At 42.1% G+C, this 23688-nt stretch overlaps 1 protein-coding gene across 1 annotated transcript in view; it reads left to right on the top strand.

Moving 5' to 3' along the window:
• The window catches only part of N4BP1 (NEDD4 binding protein 1), a 63006-nt gene extending 39391 nt beyond the window's left edge, over positions 1-23615 (top strand). The window contains exons 3-7 of the mRNA XM_030204363.1: positions 7275-7405; positions 8308-8404; positions 10299-10406; positions 14442-14549; positions 22674-23615. Coding sequence (XP_030060223.1) covers positions 7275-7405; positions 8308-8404; positions 10299-10406; positions 14442-14549; positions 22674-23004 — 775 coding nt within the window. The 3' untranslated portion in view covers positions 23005-23615. The remainder of the gene's footprint in view (positions 1-7274; positions 7406-8307; positions 8405-10298; positions 10407-14441; positions 14550-22673) is intronic.
• The last annotated feature ends 73 nt before the right edge of the window (positions 23616-23688 follow it).

The raw sequence follows: 23688 nt of genomic DNA on the forward strand, positions 1-23688 counted from the left end.
CATGAGAGCAATAACAGCTATTGAGCTGGTATGATGTGCTCCAAGATAACAGAAAATTTAAACGTATCCCACTAAATATTATACTCGTTGCCAAAATCTTGATAAAGATTTTTTGGTTAGGAAGGAAAAAGGCCTTGAAGAGCTCTTTTGAATAACTTTCTTCAAATGAGCTAACTGGATCAAGTTGACCCTCTTCTTCATCATTGGCCGGAAAAAACCTTCCAAGTCTTTTAATGTTCCTGCTTAGGATATTTCTATCGTTGCTTGTTATGGAATCTTATGAATTATTTAAACCAAGCAATAGATAGTTCTCAACAAGACATATTGATATTCTTGGCAAGTATTGAGAGTACTGGTAGTGTATTGTAGAACACTTATCTTTCTTAGTGTCCAAGTTCCAGGTCAACGGCTTCCATTTACAGTGCCGCTGTCTCCATGTCTTCAGCACTATATAGTTCCTGTGCTGACAGTTGCCCACTTCACCCTTCTACCTCCAAGCCGACGGTGGCCAGCGTTTCGCGCTGCTGCTTCAGGGTTCTTGGCGGCAGGGTTGGAATCAGGCCAGCCGCAGGATTGTGGTACAAGATGCTCCACTCGATATCGAATTTTCTGTTATCTTGCGATTATTGCTTCCCACGCCCATTAAAATACGTTTAGATGATGTGTTCCAAATCGCACGCTAACTGCATAGCCTGGTATAGGGCAGGAAACAGGGAGGGAATTGGCATGGACTTTGCAGTTAGCACACCGTACTTGCCGTGTGTTGTGTCTGTTTCAGTTTAGTGCATTCACCCTAACCAAATACAATTGCTGTGTAGTAACTGTATGGGAAATATGCTTGGAACACCCTCTGCAGTTAATGTTCAGGCTTTGCCCTTACTGTGTGTTAATCTGTGCATCTAATATGTGATTAATATAAAACTTACCATACTTCAGTAAAGAATAAGCCTAAACAGGTATGGCAAAATATGTAGAAAACTTAAGAACCAGCAACAGATTTGTCGGAGGATTTGTTTTTGCTTCCTTTTTTGTGTGTGTGTGTTTTCTTTGTGCTCTGTTCCTCTCTTCCAGGGTTTCTTGTGCTCCCAGAATTTGATTCTAAAACTCAAGTTTTTGGTTTCTTTTTAAACACTAAGGGGCCCCTTTTTTACAAAAGCTTAGTGTGCGTTAAGTGAAATGTGACCCATAGGTATGAAATAGGATGTCCAGCATTTAGCATGTTCTAAGTATTGTAAAAGGGCCCCTAAGTAACTTGGCTCGGAATTCATTTCTGTGATTTTAGGCATTCCAGCAATGTCCTCTAACGTGCATTTCCAAGCGCTAGCTAGCTTTAGTTCTTTGACTGATGGGATCTTTAACAGTTTCTTGATCTTAGCAGTCTACTAGGCAGGTAAAGTGCTATGTTTTTACCATGATAAGATGCGCCCAGTCCCTCAAAAGTTTTAAAGAGCATAGGGGCCCTTAGTGCATGAGAATCTGAGCTTAACACGTAATGCAGGATTTAGCACATACTAAGCCTAGACTTAAAGCGACATCTTTTGGGGGGGGGGGGGGCAATCACAACATTTTATTTATTGCAGGTCATGTGCTGTTACCATTAGGGTGTGGTACCTGCAGAGAGTTAGCATGGGAGTACTTATCACCTCCTGTTTAGGAGTTCTCCTATGTTAACTCTGCATTGGCCAGTCAACATGCAGTAAGTATAACATGCTAGCTGGCTAATGCTTCCATGTTCCCTCAGAGAAAAATGCAGTAATGCACAGCAACAGGCAAACTACTATACAGCCCCTTAACATGTTTGTGCAGTAGTCTGTTAACCATGAACTAACTGCTCGTTAAGTGCTCAACACACTTTAGGACAAGGGCCCCATAATTACAAGCCTTAAAGAAAATTCTAAACTTGGTAGGAAGCCAATGAAGAAGTGTCATCAAACATAGTAACATAGTAGATGACAGCAGAGAAAGACCTGTACGGTCCATCCAGTCTGCCCAACAAGATAAACTAATATGTGCTACTTTATGTGTATACCGTAGAAGTCTGCCCAGCACTAGCCCCGCCTCCCAACCACTAGCCCCACCTCCCACCACCGGCTCTGCCACCGAATCTCTGCTAAGCTTCTGAGGAGCCATTCCTTCTGAATAAGATTCCTTTATGTTTATCCCATGCATTTTTGAATTCCGTTACCGTTTTCATCTCCACCACCTCCTGCGGGAGGGCATTCCAAGTATCCACCACTCTCTCCGTGGACAAATACTTCCTGACATTTTTCTTGAGTCTGCCCCCCTTCAATCTCATTTCATGTCCTCTAGTTCTACCGCCTTCCCATCTACGGAAAAGGTTCATTTGCGGATTAATACCTTTCAAATATTTGAACTTCTGTATCATATAACAGTTGTTTCTCCTTTCCTCCAGGAGGGTATACATGTTCAGGTCAAGAAGGTAGCTGTGTCCCTTTTTTATCACTGACCACGTGTTTTGAATTAATTTGAAATCTTGCTGAGGTCTTTTTATGTAGGCCCAAGTACATTGCAAGGCCTATTATCAATAAGAAATAGTAATTGCCAGAAATGTTTCCCAATATATGTTCAGCTGTAGAAGGCCAGCATATCACGTGTGCTTTGCTTGAAGTTTGCTCATTTTTGTACATCATGTAGATGTTTTTGGTGTAGGATATGCCAGAAACATGAGGAATCATGTTAACTTCAAACTTTCGTAGGGGATTTTCAGTGGTAAATAAAGGAATATCCCAAGTGTGTGCTTAGCATCTTGGTATTTCATAGTGTAGTTTAGACCTGAAGCTTGTTGATAAGGCTAGATAGAGAGTGGAGTGTAGCTTTCCACAAACCTGTATGCCTGTGAGGTAATGTAAGTATGTATCTTAGTTTTGCCAGAGGATATAGTATACTGGGTAGCCAAGGTAAACCAAAATATTTGATAAGACATTCAAAAGAAGAGGAGGTTTTTTTAATTTGTCTTTATTTTTTTTTTTAGTTTGTCTGCATTTCTAGCAAGTAATTCTCTTATCTAAGTAGAGAAACTCTGACTTCTCTCCATTAAACATTTCTCTTGGATTTGAGATTTTAGATTTAATTACTCAAGTTTCTAAATCCACACTCAAGGTAAGTTAGATTCAGGTGTTATAGGTATTTCCCTGCCCCAGAGGGCTTAAAATCTAAGGGCTTCTTTTACAAAGCCTTGCTAGCAATTCCTACAGGGCAACTGAGAGGAAGCCCATAGGAATTTGCTGTGCAGGAATCCGTTAGCATGGCTTTGTAAAAGAAGCCCTAAGCTTGTACCTGTGACAATGAAGGATGAAATGATTTGCCCAAGAGAGAGGAGCAGAATTTAAATCCTGGCTCTTAGCCCACTGCTCTAATCACTAGATAATGCCTCCACTTCATGAATATAGTTTTTCTAGTTAGTCAAACTTTTATATATAAAGTTTTTGAAAAAAGGTGATGTGATATGTACATGTGTATAATCTCTTATATATATATATATATATATATATATATATATATATATATATATATATATATATATACACACACACAATCATAAAATATAGGTTTAAATCCACAATTGGTTGTATTATATGTATATTATTATTGAAAACAACCGTTCACATTAATTAAATTCAATACACAACCTTATTAGCTCAAAACTTCTTATAACAAATCAGCTTAGAATAAATCACATGCACACTCAATCTTCCATTCATTCACACAATTTTGATATATATATATATATATATATCTGCCAAAGCTTCAGATAGCATTGCATTTTCTTTTCTTTTTTTTTTTTTTAAGGAAAATCATGAGACGAAAAAATACCAAAAATATAATTAAACTGTACAGAGAGGATGTGAAAGCTGCATGTAGTATTAAAACTATTGATATATAACATTTCCAGGGGAAGTCCTAGAAGCAGCATATAATCATGACATTAGCTAGGTAAAGTACAGCACATGTCATTACTGTAATATCTCTTTAAAATATAAATAGTTCCTCATTTAAACTACAAGAATGAGGAAGTCCATTATGTAAAATGCAAGTCACTATTGTGAATCACATTGTTTTTCTTTGACCTTTACAATGGTTACTGAGTTTAAAAATGAGTCCCTGTGATAAGGTAAGGTAAATTTGTTCAAGGAATAGACTTAGTATTTTTGATTAAAGTAGGTTTTTATACCCTATGGAAGCTGGTGATGGCTAAACTTTGAAATAGAAGGGAGTGTGATACTTGGTCATTACAACATGCTGGTTATTCACGATTGAGGCAAGTAAATCAGCCACTTCCATGATGTTGTAATAGTTACCACCTTGAGTTTTAAAATGTTTAATTACTTCTGTGATGTGCCAGTGTGTTCATCTGGGGAATACAATGTAAGTTGCAATATCACCCAAGTAACACTATCACTAAGTTGTTTGTATTTTTAAACACCTAGTATTCAAAGCACACTTTAACCAACTTACTAGGAATTGGAAACTGGACTAATTATAGTACTTTTTATTTTGGTTTGAAACCATGAGAGATGTCATATTACCTCATAATTGGTTATGCTTTTGTAGAGTTATTTGCCATGAAGCAATATAACCAGGAATGATCTGCTATATTAATTTTCTGTATATGTTTTTTGAAGTGAGTTTGCACAACGGAACATTTTGAGGTCCTTTTACTAAGGCGCACTAATGGATTTAACACGTGCTAAAGGCTGCGCAACCCGTTATAGACCTATGGACTGCATGGCACTTTAACAAACACTAATTCTTTAGCGCACCTTAGGAAAAGGTCCCCCTTTTGGTTTTTTGCAGTAAATTTTGTAAGGAAAATAATACCATTAAACTTCAAAATATGGTCTGTGAATACCGTTTTCTGATTCATCCAAAGCATGCATTTCCCCTAAATGCAGCCAGAAGTATGTGTATTGTGGCTTACTGCTTGTACTTCTAGCCATTTTGAGGGAGAGCAGTTTCAGGCAGCTAATTTATGGGGTTAATAGAAAGTGCAATGGTGAGAAGCAAGAAAACAACAGATCGAGAAGAGGTTGCAGCAGTGCAGTAGGAAGGCGAAACAAGTACATTAGATGAGCCCTAGCAATCTTTATTTGCCATGTTTCTCTTTCTGTTTGAAGTTCCCTTGTGGATTTGTGAAGATATAGAAAGCTGTTTTTTTAATATTATTTGAATAAACAGGAAACATCTTCATTTCCACTTTGAGTGATCATCTTGGCGCAGTGTAGTCTAGTTTAATCCATGTACTTCAGTACAGTTCTTAGTAATGCAGCCTTCTTTACCTATTAATTCTTCAGGTTCCCAGAAAATTAGTTTTGTCATTGAGGATGAGGAAACAAAGGCATGGATGAAAATACATTGATACAGTAGTTAGGTGTGAAGGCACCAAAATCAGTCTTGGTTTATGTGCTTAATTGTGAGGATAGGCTAAATAATGAATGAACCTGAACAGTTCAAACTCCTCTTATTGACCTATAAGAGCATTCACTCTGCTGCTCCTCAGTACCTCTCCACTCTCATTTCTCCCTACATTCCTCTCCGGGAACTCCGTTCACTGGGTAAATCTCTCTTATCTGCACCCTTCTCCTCCACTGCTAACTCCAGACTCTGTTCCTTTTATCTTGCTGCACCATATGCCTGGAATAGACTTCCTGAGCCGGTACGTTAAGCTCCATCTGGCCGTCTTCAAATCTAAGCTAAAAGCCCACCTTTTTGATGCTGCTTTTAACTCCTAACCCTTATTCACTTGTTCAGAACCCTTATTTTATCATCCTCACTTTAATATTCCCTTATCTCTTGTTTGTCCTGTTTGTCTGTCCTAATTAGATTGTAAGCTCTGTCAAGTAGGGACTGTCTCTTCATGTTCAAGTGTACAGCGCTGCGTACGTCTAGTAGCGCTTTAGAAATAAGTAGTAAGTAGTAGTAGTTGTTTGGAATAATGCGGGATATAAATGTCATAAATAATAAATAAATACTTACCCATTAACTCTTCTACTCAGTCTCTAAGGGGCGGTATTCAGACTGGGAGTTAGCCCGGCTAATTCCCGCTGTTGGTGGTAATGCCAGATATTCAATGCTAGGCCGTTTCCGATGACCAGCATTGAATATCTGGTTTATTTTTGGCCGGTTTGAACTTAACCAGCCAAAGATATTCCAAGTATACATGCAGCCAAAAATGGCCACCAAACCCATGCTAAAAATCGGCAGCCGGTTATATCGCATGGTATAACCGGCTTTAACTGGCAAAATTCAGTGGGAGATAAGCCAGCCATCGAAGTACCATTTAACCGGCAAGGTGCCGTTTCTGTCTGGTTAAATGATTTTGAATATTGGGTGCTGTATCTTTCTTTATTTCCCGACTTGAGCATTAAGCTAATGCTGAGCTCCCTTTTCTGAAGCACAGGGCAACATCCTTTGGTCCTCTGGTAACTTTGAGAGCCCCTCTCCAAAACAGCAGCAGTGGCCAAGCAGTCCCGTCCCCCCATGACCACACGGTACCTTTTCTCCAGACTGTGTGTAGCAGTCTGGCTTGACTTCCTTGCCAAAACATAGCCTTGTCGAGTCCTTTTAGACCTGTGCCACAGATTACTGATGAACTGTAAGCCCTGAAGTGGACTACCAGGATTTGGAGTCTTGGAAACCAGAGGCTTTTGGAACATGCAAGGGCTCCTCAAACCTAAGGGTCATGACAGTTAATCAGATTGCACAGAAGTGTCCTGACACTATACCACCAATTAACCCCCTGGTAAGTACCTGGAGGATACATTGCCTAATGCTGGTGCCAGAGAGAATTGGAGGGGGCCAATGGTTGGTTGTGTGATGCTCTTAGGGAGGTACAATTTATTATTGGGTATTCAGGTTGTGATTGAGGGAGGAGGGTTGGGTTGGTTCGCTAGGAATGGGATTTTCTTTTGGGGGGGGGAGGGGGGCAGCAGCTTATAGCAACAACTACTTCTAAACAAATGTATAAAAACAAAGCAAATGAAACTTGTAAAATCAAAAAATTGCAAATGACCACAGAAAACAAACAAAACAAATATTCTTTGTCTGCATATCCCTATTGACTGTGTGTAGTGGGACTGAAATAATGCATGGTTTATTAAATACTGTGGGTGGCGGCATTTAAAGTACAAAAAAAAATACACGGATTACCAGGTATGAAAATAGATCCCTCTTGATTTTTGTAACTTTTTGGTTTATTTTATGACTAATCCTATTGAGAAAAAACGTTTAACACTCTTTGTTCTTTATTTTTGCAGTCATGGCCTGAATAAGTTTTTTTCTTGCCGAGGAATTGCAATAGCTGTTGCATACTTTTGGAGGAATGGCCACAGAAACATTACAGTATTTGTTCCACAGTGGAGGACAAAACGTGACCCAAATATCACAGGCAAGTCAGACTGTGATGTCCATATCTGAAACAGAGTTCTTCTGTGTAGTAATAGGAATATCAAATGTATTTTGCTTAAGACCTGATGTGTGAGGATTCAAAAATACCTTGTATACTTGAGCATTCTTAGAGGAGCATGTTAACACCCAGAGGCAGAAAACTGGTTATGCTAAAACTTCCCCTGTATGTGAAACTCATCATAACAAACAATGGGGTCCTTTTAATAAGGTGTGCTAAATGATAAGAAGCCCATTATATTCCTGTGAGAGTCTTATCATTTAGCACATGCTAATCATTGGCATATGCTAAATCTGTTAGCGCATCTTAGTAAAAGGACCCCAATATGTTGTTCAGACAAACTATCATTAACAATATTTGTATGTCTTTTAGCTACCTCTCTTTCTGTACAAAGTGATGTATACATTGGTGGTATGTCTGTATGTTTTTCAGTAATTGCTCATGGTTGATCCTGGTACAAGACCCCTTTAGCTGACGGTGTTTCATCTGGTTTATATAGACTCATATTACCCGATGTACTATACATATCTTTGCAGTCTGTGAGAGTATTATATACGACCCCTGAAGCAGGTGGGCACACCCGCCGCAACACGGCCCCGTGTCAGGTCCTCTGTTGGTGCCTTTAATAAAGAACTGTTTGCATGACACTCATGTGGAAGTCAGTGTGTTATCCTGTACTTTCTTGTTTATTTCAGTAATTTGCTGCCAATTTTTACATATGAGCTCTAAACATAAACATTCCCCAGCAACCTGTATTCAGTGGGATGTCAGTATTGTGATGGGTTGTTGTAGTCATTTAAGGTTGAGTTGGGGAAGAAATAACCCAGGACAGAATAGAAATCTGTTTCATGTCATCACTGAATGTTTGTTCATTTATCTTATAGAGCAGCGTTTCTTAACGGAGCTTCAGGATTTAGGAATCCTGTCATTCACGCCTGCAAGAACAGTATTGGGAACCAGAATTGCTTCACATGATGACAGGTAATGTGAGGGGTATTATTGTCTTACTTGGTACCTGTAACATCAATGTGCTTTAACAGTAGAGTACAAGAAGGCAATATAGTGTTTTACGATGGATGTAGGCCCTAAAATTTCTGTTTTCCAGATAGAATGGAACTTGGTTCTTCCATTCAGCATTGTTATGTGACCGGACTGATCAAAAGCATTTTGAGTGATTCCTTAGGTACTTATCAGAAAACACAAGTTTGAGGATGGGGGCTACAACTAGAATTGCTTAGTACAGTCACAATCCAGACCTGTAAAGCAGTGCTTCAGAGAGAAAAATCCTACAATAAATTCTGTATTGTTTTCATGACATTTGGCTGTTACCGCTTATCCTTTCTATAGCACTGCTAGACTTATTCAGCCTTGTACAGATAGATTTTAATGTTTAAAGCAAAACTTGTTATATTGCCTGTTATAAATTGGAATATCAAATTGTAGTGTATTCTGTACAAATGGGTGGGTGAAAAAACACCAATAATATGATAGGACTGGGGAGGGTACAGAAAAGAATAAAAGAAGCAACAAAGAAGACAAATTGGAGGCGCCAAGAAATGTTATTACTACTTAAAACATTTCATGTATCAGATTTATACATATAATTTTTTTTTGTTTGACCTTTATTTCTGAGAAAACATGGCTAACATCGGTAAGGCTATATTTGTTATCTGTTGCTTCCTTAACTCTCATCTAGTAGAAAACAAAACATTTTGTTTGTTCTAAATGGATCATTCAGTGCAAGAGAGGCTACTTGATGAGGTATATTCTAATATGGTGATATTCACTATTTATTTTTTTTTTAAATAAGCGCCTCTTTGGTAAAAATGAAAACCTCAATATATGAGCAAGGATTTTCATCAATGTCTAGTTCCCTGAATGAACTTGATCAAGAAATGGTGAGAGAACTGATGGCGCCGGTTCTGTCCCTATTTCTTCCATGTCAGCTCTCCCTGCTCATAATTTAATACCCCAACCTTCTCTGAAAACTTACTGTTGATGCTATCTCTGGAATAGCTGGTCTATGTTCTGGTACCATCCAGCCATCAGTGAATTTGCACCATGCAGTAGAAATGGGCAGCACAAAACTTTTTGTGTCGTTTCCCATGCCATTTACAGTATTGTTTTGGTTAGTCTTAATTGGGGCAGTGTCGTTAAGTGGGCTCACTATTACTGGCAAATGAAAAAACACAAAAAACGTTTTGCTTTTTTCTGCTCATTTTTGTTTATTAATGACATGCAACAGCATGAGATGCCATTTAACATTTCTTGTGTCGTTGCAAATGATAGCCTATCCCTACCATGCAGTTACCTGAACTCCTGTGCTGTTCTTGCGAGACTGAGAATAGTGCAAAAATGTGTAGGCATTGTACGGCTCAAGCTCACTGAGAGCCACATGAAAACAGAACAGTTGTTCTGGAGTTGGTAGCAGCAGCAGGCCTCTGGAGAAAGTAGGAGAAGAGTACGAGTCACATTTTAAGGTTGATTGGAACTGCTCCTGCGCTTTGTAGTGCAGATCACTGTCTTAAGATAGCCGAGACCCTTATGGGCTGGTTTGTATCTGATACTCAAAATGTTTAATTACAAGTGTGATGACAACTAAAGAGTTTCACTTCTTTTCATACTTTGCTACCTTTATCTTCTTGTTTTTATCAGATCTTCAGTTTTCTGTTTAGTATATGCAGGTAATACAAGGAAGCACTCCATGGTGTCCATGTTAACATACCTTTTTTAGGGCCCTGTTTACTAAGGCGCGTTAGCATTTTGAACATGCCTACAACACGGCTTAGTAAACAGGGCTCTTAATGAAATTGAAAACTGGCATCTAAAACCATATAATATTCAAGCATTAATTGTTTTACCTGTTTTCTTGCAGATTTCTATTGCATCTTGCTGAAAAAACTGGTGGCATCATTGTAACTAATGATAATTTCAAGGAATTTGTGATTGAATCACCAGTTTGGAGAGAAATTATTAAAGAAAGGTGATTGAAGTGTATGATTGGGGTTTTTCTCTGGTGGGAAGGGGAGTCCACTTTAGATTGTCCCCTTAGAGTATCTCTTATCTTCACAGGCTATAGTACAAAGCTTAGGCACATTCCTTTTTGCTATGGAATACCTAGGAGCAGGTCTCTGCTTCATATGTGTTTACCTGTATAATTGTCTCTTTGTTAAATCATGCTATATCAGTACAAAACATGTAGTAAGTTTGTTCATTCTGCCTTCCAGGGTTTCCTGTTACTTCTATTTATTGTAGCAAAGATAGGGTTAATTGTGCTCACTATGCTGCATATATTTTCCAAGTTCAGGCAACTGGACTGGTTGCAGGGACCCCTTCTGCTCTCTGTGGGAGCTTTTCAGCTGATATTTTACCTCATTTTCTATCAGAGCTATCTAATCTTTTGTGGGTATTTTGGGCGAGTAGTCTTTCTCCCATCTTATCACAATCCTGTCAGCTTTTTTATTTTGGGGAGAGTATATGCCGTGGACTGTAGATTACAAGACTAGGGCGCTGCACAGATCACTTCAGGCTGCTAGTTAACTTTAAATTTAAAAGAAGGAAAATGTCTGAAAATTAATTTAAAAAAAAAACAGCTTAGGGCAAGGCCAATGGAGTCAGACAGTGTATAGAAAACAAATTAAACTCTGACCAGTCTGCCTGTCTGACCATTTAACATTTATATTATGTACTTTTCAGATGTACATCAGGTTAAGGAAGGAGATGTTAATCAGAAGTCAATAACTAAACAATAGATCATTTGTGAACACCTCAGTAAATTGCAGATGTAAAGATGAAATTTAGAATAACATTAAAATTCATAATAATTCTGCCTTTCACCATGGTCCCCCTCCTGGCTTTGCATTTGTGAGGAAGAGCTCATTAAAACGATTTTCCATCTTGTATGGACTCCTAGTCAGTTGCATTATTCAGCAGAATATCTTGCACAAGGAGGAATGGAATGGTATAAACTCACCTGATTCCTTGTTAAATCAGAAAGCTTAAGCAAACTCCCTGGGTTTTGAACTAGAGAAAATCTGCATTAACGTTTTGCCTCATCCTAAACAAAGCTTAATGAAAAGAGATGCCGAACCAGTGCTTTTCATTTCTTTGCCCTGTTCCTATGAAAGGTTATGTAGAGTGGTTTTCGGACTTTCAGAAGGGTTGGCAGCTTTCAAAATATTGTCTTCTAAATTTTTTTTCTTCACTGTCTCTACTGCCAAAGTGGAAATGTGCCATACAAGTGATCATAATCTGTCCACAGTATAAAGTCTGAATTATATCCTACTGGAACAATTCTGTACCTAAATAAATAAATTCTGTGTAAAATGGCTTTATATTTTTGCAAACTTCTTTATACTTTAATAATCCAGTCACAGTTGATACTCAGACATATAGAACTAAAAGGTTTGGTTCAGAATTCCTACAGGAAAACTGTAATATAGTAGATCATAAGTCAAGGATGCCCGAGTTCAGCCTTTGAGAGCTGCAAACCGGTCAGGTTTTCAGGATATTCCTAATGAGTATGCATGGGAGAAGTCTGCATGTATACCACCTCCATTGTAAGCAAATATAGTTGTTAGGAATAGTCTGAAAAGCAGACCTGTTTCCTGATTCAGCCCTCAAAGACTGAACTTGTTCGTCTTGTGTTATAATAAGTAGAGCTTCTGCCTGATTATAAAGGAGAGGAAAAAGGTTCCATTAAGAATGGTGGAGCAGTAGCCTAATGGCTAGTGCAGTGGCCTGAGCACAAGGGAACTGGGTTCAGTTCCCACTGCAGCTCCTTGTGACTCTGGGTAAGTTACCTAACCTTCTATTGCCCCAGTAACCAGTATATCAGATCCCACCCCCTTTCCTATAATGAGTACCAAGAACAGTAAACAGAAAAGCCATCTTTCTGAAAGCTAAAAATAATTTTAAAAGGGGCTCTCTTGCCACCTCTTTCTTTTTACTTTTTATTTCTTTGAATCCCACGTCTATATTTTTTTTTACCTCCATCTGTCTTCCTCCCAGTTATTGTAGTTGTGATCATATTTTTTGTAATTTGCATCTTCAGTTATAGATTAGCACTTGCAAATACCATTTCTACTTATTGGTTTTCTTTTAAATAATTTGAATTCCAGTTTGGAATAAAAGATGCACTTCACACAAAGACAGAAAACTATTGCATACTGACAGTATTGAGTTTATTATATTTTTGTTTTAAATGCAGCAAAATAATTTGCCATCTGCTATGTAATAGTTGACTTGTTTCTGCAGGTTGTTGTTGAGTTGAAATAACTACAGCATTTATTTTGCATAATTGGCATCTGAATCATTGCACTTTGACTATTTCTGAAATTAAGATTGTGAAACTTTTTCACTGTTTGTATCCATTTAGCTCCATTTTTTTAAATTAAAGGTTGATTCTAGTTGTGTCTGTTAGATACCCAATACTGATATTGTTTATAGTACACAAACCATCACTTATAGCTGACCTATTCAGTCTACCCTGTTAATTGGCAGATGTTTATCGCAAAATGTCTATAACATTTGTGGTCTGTCTTTTTGGAGACTTTTTTTTTTTTACTGTATTTTTGAATATTGGGAAACATGTATTTACCTTTTCCATTATAGACTTAGTTTTTTTGAATGTTTTCTGATAAATGTCATTTGCATTTCATATTGAAAATCCCCTTCCACGAGACATGGCAGATAAAATTTAATGTGGACAAGTGTAAAGTGATAAACATAGGGAAAAATAAGCCCAACTTATAGGCACAAAATGCAAGGTTCTGAATTAAAAGCAGTGTTGTGGCTACAGGAGGCCTTGAGGGTCCCAGCTCCCCCCCCAAAACCTGGTGGCCACTCACTGTTTCAGCTGTCATGCCGTCTCCTGTTCTCAATCTAACCGCCTTGGTCAGCTGGCTCCTCACTCCCTCAGTTCCAGCTCCCTGCAGTGCTGTCTTCTTCAATTTTCCGGGCCGCCGGTAGCATTGGTGAGATAAGCACGCTGCCTTCAGTGGCCCGGAAGCTTTCCCTCTGCTACAGATTCCTGTCCTGCATAAGCAGGGCATTGCAACAGAGGGAGAGCTTCCAGGGCCACTGAAGGCAGTGTGCTTATCTCACTCACGCTGCCGGTGACCCAGAAAATTGAAGGAGACAACGGTGCTAGGAGCGAGTAAGAGAGATCTGACCAAAGCGGTTAGATTAAGATGGCTGTGCCCTTGATGTTTGTCTCCCGTTCCCTGTTCTCTGTGCTCCCATCATCCCCATTACCCAAACAAAGCAAGTAAATCTATGAACATCTCTATCCACATTGCCCTTCTTTTTATATATATATATATATATATATATCTATATATACACACACACACACACATGAGATCAAATAAAAATGCCACAACAATAAAGAAGGACAATGTGGATAGAAGTCACAACCAAAGGAAAAGATCTTGAAGTCGCGAACGTTTTTTAGTTGTTTGGTGTTTTTGTTTTTTCATCCCAGAGTACTGTAAATGATCAGCAGATTGAAAACAAATCGTAGAGAGAAATTTTTTTCATGCACTACATAATAATACTGTGCAGTCTTGCCAGATGATGTAGTCAAGGTAACTAACGTAGTGGGATTTTAAGACGTTTGGACAAGTTCCTGGAGAAAAGGTCCATAAAAAAAATGTTAGCCAAGTTGACCCTTTCTTTGTTTTATATTGGATGAATGGTTGAAGATGTTTTTCTTGTACATGATTGGAATTCCTTTCTTTTATTGATATGTTTGTAAATCGCCTAGATTTGACATTGCTGTAGATTGGTGATTTAATTAAATTCTGAAATATACATAAACATATGAGCTGTAAGAAATAGATCTGCTTTTTGAGTTCTGCTGGGTACTTGTGACCTGGATTGACTACTGTCAGACAGGATTTTGGGCTCAATGAACCCTCTGTCTTACCAGCGTGGCTTTCTTGTGTTCTTAGTCAAATATATATTTTTGCCATATCTCCTTTGTAGATAATCTGTTAATCTTTTTCAAACACTATAGGTTATTACAGTACACTTTTGCTGGTGACATATTTATGATTCCTGATGATCCACTGGGAAGACACGGACCCAAACTGGAAGATTTTCTTTGCAAACAACCTTCTATTAGGTATGGTACTTTAAAAAAAATTTCAAATTCACAGGGCTTACATTTTTGCAGAATATTTTAAATTAAAAAAAAAATAGGATTTGGATTTTAGATTTTATTATTCACTTGCTCAAGATGAGTCACGTTCAGTTACATAAGTTATTACTAGGGCTGCATGTTAATTGCAGTTACCGCGATCAACACGTTATGTTAATTGCAATAAAAAAAATTAAACACAACTAATAAAATTAATTGCCCCCCACCTCTGTCAGTGGCACATTTGGCATCTCACCCTGCACTTACCTCCCTCACCCGCTCCCAACAGGAAATTGTATCAGGGGTGGAGATGGGACAGAATGGAACAGGTCAGAGGGAACCTGCAGACCAGTCACCATATAGATATTGCTGTGCTGCCACATTGAAGGTATTAGGGGAGTGCGCATGGGAGGAAAGTGTAGGGAGATATATTGATTATGCTGCTGACAGGAGCGGAAAGGAGGAGAGAAGGAAAGATGTTCGACCCGAGGCAAGGGAGGGAGAGAGATGGACACCGGGCAGAAATAAGATGCTGGCAGGAAAGAGCAAGATGCTGTTAGACTGAACACCTGGTGGGGGTGAGGAATGATATGCTGCCAGACATAGGAGTAGCAAGAGGGATCATAAGAAATGGAGGTATGAAGGGGTGGGAATAAGATGGGGATTCCCTGAACTTAGTCCTGTGGTAAGGGGGAAATATGCTGAACATTGGAGAATAGGGAGACGGGGTGGGACATTGGACATAGGGAGAATAGAGAAATGCTAGATTGGGGGCAGAGAGAAAGAGAGGGGGAGGGCGAGTAGATTTAGTGAAAGGCTGGGTAATAAGGTTGAGGATCACTAGAAAACCCAGGGGGATTGTTTGAGTTGCATGTAGGAGAGAAAGTGAAGACAGGAGGAGAGAAAAGAAATCACACAATTTATTTATTTTTGAAAAACTTCTGTTCTGCATAATCCTAGAGTTATAGGCAGGAGACCCTGGAAACAGAATTTTAAAAAGATAAGAGGGAAGAAGAAAGCAGTTTAAAAATGTAAAAAAGCAGAGCATGTGACCAACAGAATTTTTTTTTTTAATGGCCAAAGGTAGAAATAAAGATTTTTATTAATTTTATATTGGAATGTCAAATTTTGCAGTGTATATCTGCTGTCTTTATGGTGCTGTACAGTATTGTTTTCTCTGCTTGCTTCTGATATTGAATTTTAATTGTGTGATTAATGGCAATATATAATCCAAGTGGATTTACTATCTAAGCGGTCCCTTTACTAAGGAGCGCTCATGATAAGCGTGTTCTAAATGCTATGCAGCCCATTGAAACAGTGGGCTGCACAGTATTTAGCGTGTGCTAAATCCATTAGCACACCTTTGTAAAAGAATCCCTAAGTTAGTAGCTGAGATGGTGGAGGGTAAAATGACTTGTGCAGTGTCACAAGGATATGAGTGACAGAATCATGATCTGAACCCTGACCTTGTAGATTCTTAGCCTTCTGCTGTAATAGCTAGGCTACTCCAGTGGAGTGTAAAAACGTATCCAGATTGTGTATGTTTGTTAGTGTCCTTGATCAGCTTATATTCATAACTTTCAGATTTATATGCATAGCTCTGTGTTATACATATACGTTTTTGTGTGTGTGCAGTTGGGGGGGGGGGGGGGGGGGGAGGGGGGAAGGCAGGTAGATAATGAGTCAGATGCACAAGGTATTCCACCACATGCCTAACTGTAAAAAAAATAGCTGGCTGAAAATGATCCCAAAAGAAGAAAATCTTATTTACTATTACTACTACTGGTGGTCCGGTAATTTTTTTTTAATTGGGTTAAATGTTGGAGCTATTCAGTTCATAGCATAATAGGTTTGGCAGGACAGGCTGAGCTGTAGTGGGTAGAGATCCAACAGACACCTTTTTATTACCATGATTTGTGTGGTGCATTCCTATACTGAAACACATAGGGATAATTATATAAAACTTTTTTTCTGTATGTAAAGAGTGTTTTATACATATAGAGAAGCTCTTCTAAAATTGCAGGTGGGTTTACATGTTTTAAATTTATGTGGGCCCGATTTTCAGCCTGCTGTGGTCAGTGGATTTTAAGCCACTGGCAACTGTAGGCTGAATTAAGACTGAATACTCAGTGCTGAACTATGTCTAGCCTCCATCATTGAATATCTTGGTATATGCTGTCACCCGGAAGTTAGCTGGGCACTGCCCGATTTCCAGTCCGGTGTCCAGTTAGCTCGGTGGATAACGTTAGGGCAGCCTTTTTGCCGTCCTAACTTTATCCCCTCACTTAACTGGTTAGTGGACTGAATATCGCAGGTAACCTAAAGTGCGGCTCCACCCCCAGACTGCCCCAGTACTACAGGCAATATTCAGTGATTAAAGCTCCATTGAATATTGCTCAGCAGGGTTTAACCAGGCAGGAGTCTCTTCTAACCAGTTTAAAGCCTTTAGAATATCAACCCCATGTATATTTTATTTATTTATTTATTGCATTTGTATTCCACATTTTCCCACCTATTTGCAGGCTCAATGTGGCTTACATAGTTTTGTTATGACATTGTCATTTCAGGATATCAGATACAATTATTAGTATGCAGAGATTAAGTAAGGAAGTAATTAGGGTTGCATATCATCATGCTGATCAATCCATAGACTGGTGGGTTGTGTCCATCTACCAGCAGGTGGAGATAGAGAGCAATCCTTTTGCCTCCCTATATGTGGTCATGTGCTGCCGGAAACTCCTCAGTATGTTCTCTATCTCAGCAGGTGGTGGTCACACACAGCAGCAGCTCTGGCTAGGTCTCCAAGCCTAATTCTTAGGTTTTGTTGAGTACCTGGGGTTGTGGGCTCTTCTTGAGCAAGTGCAAACCTGGTGGTGCCAGGTCCCTCCTTTTCTCCCCCCTCCCGCTGGCTCCGTAAAAAAAAAAAAAAAAATTTTGAACGTCCTTTAAGGGCGTTTATTTTCAACGTTTATATCAGCGTTTATTGCAGCTGCTCACTGGGACACCAGTTCGTTACAGCTCGGAGCGAGAAGCAGGTAATTTTTACCTTTTGTAGCGGGCAGGGGGTTCCCCGTTCGGTCTCCACGTGGCTTATGGCGTCGGAGAGCGAGGGCGCGAAGAATCGCTTCCCGGACCGCGTGTGCGGGGATGCGGGGGTTTCAAAGCCTGAATCGCCTTTTTTGGGAGTCAGTTTGGAGTCCGGTCAGTGTCCCGGTTCTTCCTCTGGTGCAGCGGTTTTTCCCGGCATAAGCGCCCATCCCCCGCTGCTCCCCCCCCCCCCCCCCCCCCCCCCATTTTGGCCGGCCACTCTGCTCGGACGGCTTCTTCTTGGGCCGCCCTCGAGGTGGGAGACGTTAATGCTATGGTCGCCCTTGATTCGGGCGACAGCAGGAAAGCGGCAAAAGTTAAGTGCCGTTCTTCCCGCACAGCTCCTTCTCGGAGTTTCGCGCCGGACGCCATTTTGGATGCGCAGCATGTTTCTCCCCCGCTCTTGCAAGCGCCGGTTGAGGGTGCGTCTAGGGCCGTGGCCCAGGCTGCAGAAGTGCACAGTCTGGGGGGTTTCTCCCCTGAGTTCATTTTGCTGCTGCATCAGGCTTTTCTTATGCAAAACGCTGCCCCTGCTCCCCTGTCTGATAAAGGGGTTGAGGCCTCCGGAAGCAAACGCCCTCGGGTGGATTTCCAGGCCCTAGAGGACTCTGTCTCCTCTGATGTAGATGAGGGCAGCGTATCTGAGTTCTCCCAACAGTCCTTTGGGGATTCCTTGGAGGAGACGGATTCCCGCTCGGATGGAGCGGATGACCCCTCTGCAGCACGGATCTTTCGCTCCGAGGATTTGCCCAACCTGTTAGTGCAAGCCATGAGCATTTTGAAGATTTCCTCTCCGGAGGACATCTCTCCCTCAGCCTCTGCTGGCTCTGCCATTATGCTGGGGACGAAGCGCCCGCCTAGAACCTTCCACGTGCATGAAGCCATGCACACCTTGATTTCGGCTCAATGGGATTTCCCAGAAGCGAGCCTTAAAGTGGCTAGGGCTATGTCCCGCCTCTATCCTCTGCCTGAAGGTGAACGGGAGGCCTTTCTTTGGCCTACCGTGGATTCTTTAATCACTGCGGTGACTAAGAAAACGGCGTTGCTGGTGGAAGGTGGCACGGCCCTAAAGGACGCCCAAGACAGAAGATTGGAGGCGGCTTTAAAGTCGTCCTTCGAGGCGGCTGCTTTAAGTTTGCAGGCCTCAGTTTGCGGTTCCTATGTGGCCAGGGCGTGCCTGACTATTGTGCAGCGGGCTTCCCCCTCGGATCCTTCCTTGAGGGCTGATTGGCCGGCCCTGGAATCGGTCTTGGCCTACTTGGCAGTCTTGCTGTATGATGTCTTGAGAGCCTCGGCTAAAGGTATGGCTCAGACAGTCTCTGCACGGCGCTGGCTTTGGTTGAAGCATTGGTCTGCTGACCACGCCTCTGTCGCGCCTGGCTAAGTTGCCTTTTAAAGGCAAGCTGCTCTTTGGGGTCGAGCTGGCCAAGATTGTGGCCGATCTCGGCACGTCTAAGTGCAAGAGGTTACCGGAGGTCAGGGCTCGGGCCAGTGGTGCCCGCCCCGGTTCCTCCAAAGGACGGTTTCAGGAAGCCCGTCTGTATCACCCGGGCAAGTCGGGCTCCTCTGCCCCCTCTTCCTTCAAAAGGAACTTCTCCCCCAAGCAGCATTCCTTTCGCAGAGACCGCCGTCCCGGAGGTGCGTCCTCCGGTCCTCCCCCAGGGTCTCGTACCCAATGACGGGGCCCTGGTCCATGGCCCATGGCCCAGTGCAGATTGGAGGACACCTATCCTCGTTTCTGGGCGAGTGGACCAGGGTAACTTCAGACGCTTGAGTGCTGGAAGTCATCAGAGACGGCTACAAGCTAGAGTTCTGCCGACCCTTAAGAGACGGGTTTGTACACTCTCCCTGCAAGTCTCCGGTCAAAGCTGTGGCAGTGCAGCAGACTTTGGACAATCTGATCCGCCTGGGTGCGGTCGTTCCGGTGCCAGAAGATCAGCTTGGCAAGGGACGTTACTCCATTTACTTTGTGGTACCAAAGAAAGGAGGTTCTGTGCGGCCTATCCTCGACCTCAAAGGGGTCAATCGGGGCTTGAAAGTTCGACACTTCCGAATGGAGACTCTCCACTCTGTATTATAGCGGCAGTGAAGGCAGGGGAGTTCCTGGCATCCTTGGACATCAAGGAAGCTTACTTGCGTATTCCCATCTGGCCTCCTCATCAACGCTTTCTGCGTTTTGCAGTCCTGGGCCGACACTTCCAGTTCAGAGCCCTCCCGTTCGGGTTGGCTACTGCTCCGTGGACCTTCTCCAAAGTAATGGTGGTCATCGCGGCCTTCCTACGCAAGGAAGGAGTACAAGTCCATCCTTATCTGGACGATTGGTTGATCCGAGCCCCCTCTTATGCAGAGTGCGGCAAAGCTGTGGACCGGGTGATTGCTCTTTTGAGCTCCCTGGGGTGGATCATCAACTGGGAGAAAAGCCAGCTGCGCCCGACTCAGTCCCTGGAGTATCTGGGAGTTTGTTTCGACACCCAAGTGGGCAGAGAGTTCCTGCCAGACAATCGGATTGTCAAGCTTCAGGCACAGGTGGACCAGTTCCTAGTAGCCTCTCATCTTTGGGCTTGTGACTATGTGCAGCTGTTGGGCTCTATGACGGCCACGATGGAAGTAGTGCCCTGGGCCAGGGCCCATATGAGACCTCTACAGCACTCTCTGCTGCAGCTATGGACTCCAGTGTCGGAGGATTACGCTGTGCGCCTTCCCTTGGCTCCAGCGGTGTGCAAGGCGCTGAGCTGGTGGCTGAGGCCAGACAAGCTGTCCACAGGAATGCCTCTTTTGACCCCGGAGTGGGTTGTCGTCACGACGGACGCCTCTTTGATGGGCTGGGGAGCCCACTGCTTGGGAAGGACAGCTCAGGGGCTCTGGTCTCCTGTAGAGGCAAAGTGGTCTATCAACCTCCTGGAACTCAGAGCCATTCGGTTGGCACTTTTGGAGTTTCTCCCGGTACTGGCGGTGAAGCCAGTACGGGTCCTGTCAGACAATGCCACGGCTGTGGTCTATGTCAATCGCCAGGGAGGTACCAAGAGTGCCCCTCTAGCCAAGGAGGCCATGAATTTATGCCAGTGGGCGGAAGCGAACCTGGAACAGCTGTCGGCGGCCCACATTGCGGGAGTCATGAATGTCAAGGCGGACTTTCTCAGTCGCCATACCTTGGATCCCGGAGAGTGGCAGCTATCGGCTCAGGCGTTCTTGGACATCACAAAGCGCTGGGGCCAGCCGAGCCTAGATCTGATGGCGTCATCGGCCAATTGCCAAGTGCCGCGCTTTTTCAGCAGAGGACGGGACTCTCGAGCTCTGGGAGTAGATGCTGTTCTCCAACAGTGGCCGACACAGGAGCTTCTCTATGTGTTCCCGCCCTGGCCCATGTTGGGCAGGGTGCTAGACCGTGTGGCAAGGCATCCGGGCCGGATAATCCTGGTAGGTCCAGACTGGCCCAGACGTCCCTGGTATGCGGACTTGATCAGGCTGTCAGTGGACGGCCCTCTGCGGCTGCCAGCGGAGTGGGGCCTGTTGCATCAGGGTCCCGTGGTGATGGAGGATTCCTCCCCCTTTGGTCTTACGGCCTGGCTATTGAGCGGCAGCGTCTGAGGAAGAAGGGCTTCTCAGACAAGGTCATCGCCACTATGCTGAGAGCGAGGAAGCGCTCTACTTCTACTGCTTACGCCAGGGTTTGGCGTACCTTTGCATCGTGGTGTGAGGCAGGCTCTCTTTCTCCCTTCACTGCTCCAATTTCTTCAGTATTGGCGTTCCTGCAAGAAGGTCTGGAGAAAGGCCTTTCGCTCAGTTCCCTTAAAGTCCAGGTAGCGGCTCTGGCTTGCTTCAGGGGTCCCAGAAAGCAACAAGGCAAACGATCTGCAAAATCCAACGTGGAAAACAAACCAGCAGATCAGTATAATATCCAAAAAGACTTTATTGAGGATACCGTGTATGAAACAAATGCCCAACACAGGCCGTGTTTCGCCCAACAATAGGGCTGCGTCAGGGGCTAGTCTGTATCTTTCTTAAATAAGATCGGTATCAAATTATATGTCAAAACAAGAATATAAGGAATCTTCTTCATAAAAAACCAGCATGAGCAGCATAAAATAGAATATCCTGGATGACGCCAGATAGACAATGATTAGCCTGCTAACGAAGGCTGGAAAAAAAAATGTGAATGTGAACCAGTGAGGCCCACTGGGGATTGTCAGAGTTTGCAGTCAGCAGCCCTCTGCAAGGGATTATTACCCTCCAGTCGCAGGAACTGCAGGCACAGGCTGACAACTGGGAGAGCCATTTGTTGTACATGCCATTCCATGTAGGCCATATCCCCTCTACCTCTTTGTTTAGGGTTATACCCTCCACTCTCTTTAGAGTTCACCCCCCCCCCCCCCCATATGCATTTTCTGAAGTATGAAAGTATATGAGCTTCACTTTGATTCCATCCATTTGCTGTATTGGGATCCTCTGTTTCTTCTACATCTTTTTGAATTCTGGCACTGTTTTTATCCCCACCACCCACTAGAAAGGTATTCCAGGCATCCACCACCTTTTCTGTGAAAAAGCATTTCCTGATATTTCTATTAAGTTTACCACCTCACAGCTTCATTTCATATCCTCTGGTTCTGCAGTTTCCTCCATATTTTGTCCATTGATACTTTTCAAGTATTTACATGTCTGTATTTACATGTCTGCATCATATGTCCCCTGTCCCTTCTTTCCTCTTGGCCCACCCAAGGGACTGTCAGTGGGATTTTGAACCCTGCCTTCCATGGTTCTCTGTTTGCTGCTTTAACCAATAAGCATACTGTAGTTGGATGATGTAATGTACACATACAAATTTACACCTTCAGAGCAGGTGTAAATTGTGTGAGAGCATTATCATATTTTTGACTGGTTCTATATGCCTGTTTTATCAAGGTGATTAGCCACCTAGTGGCCAGTGTATAACTGTTTAAATATCAACTCGTATTTATCTTCTGTGGGATAAAACACTCTTCAACCATATTTCTGAAACCTATTTTTTTTAAATCTATTTTGTAGAAATTTTCCAAAATTACACTTTCACCAGCAGGGTGAAAAATTAAATCCATTGAGACCTTTCTCTGACATGTCAGCAGCAATGCCAACCAACGTTGAGCTTCGCCCCGGAGTCGGACCACCACAAGGTGATACTGTGTCTCAGTGGACTCCAAACATACAGCGTGGCCTGACTGTTCCTCCACCAAGGTCTTTTTCAGAAACATCACATTTAAAAGAAGAACTTCTAAGAATATTTCCAGAAGCTCAGCAGAGACAAAAGATCAATGAAATACTAACTGCACATCCTTACATGAGAGATCTTAATGCATTGTCTGCCATGGTGCTTGATTAATGATCATATTGCAACCTTGAACTGTAGCTGCTGATCCAAGGCTTTGAAGTGGCACACTTCAAAGTTTGTCAATGGGGGAAATGTTTACTGTGAACTGCATACTGAAAGCAAACCTTGGTGTGAGGGACAAGGATTGGCTTCTTGCCCAAAAGCATGTCTTCTGGAGGTGAAGAATACAACACCAGCTTGAACCCTATCAGTGCACAGAGAAGCAGACTAGCTCATTATTAACCAGCATTTTACTCAGAGACAAAATGGGATAAAAACCTTTAATACATCAAGCCGAATATTTGTATAAAGTTACACAAATTTGGTTTTTATTATTTGTGCACACTACGGTGTGTTTGAGCCCTTGTAAATTATATTGCTGCTATAGATGAAAATAACTGTTTCTCACAAAGAGAAGGACATTATTACGTTTTTTTTCCTGCTTGAAGTTGTTTAATAAAATTTCAAAAGTTAAAGGAGCTTTTGCGAAATGTACAGTAAAATGTCTAATATATTTTTTTATTTGCCACATTGATGGTACAGACATATGCCAAGTTTATTTGTGGAGGAAGATCATAAAACTAGAATGGAATAAAGAAATACAATTTACACTGAAAATTAAATGCGTTTACCTGGTATGTGACTTGAGTTGTTTGGATTCATGTTGTGTAGGCTTGTATGTCTTCTACAGATATT

The sequence above is a fragment of the Microcaecilia unicolor genome, chromosome 5 (genome assembly GCF_901765095.1).
Source record: "Microcaecilia unicolor chromosome 5, aMicUni1.1, whole genome shotgun sequence".
Classification (NCBI taxonomy): domain Eukaryota; kingdom Metazoa; phylum Chordata; class Amphibia; order Gymnophiona; family Siphonopidae; genus Microcaecilia; species Microcaecilia unicolor.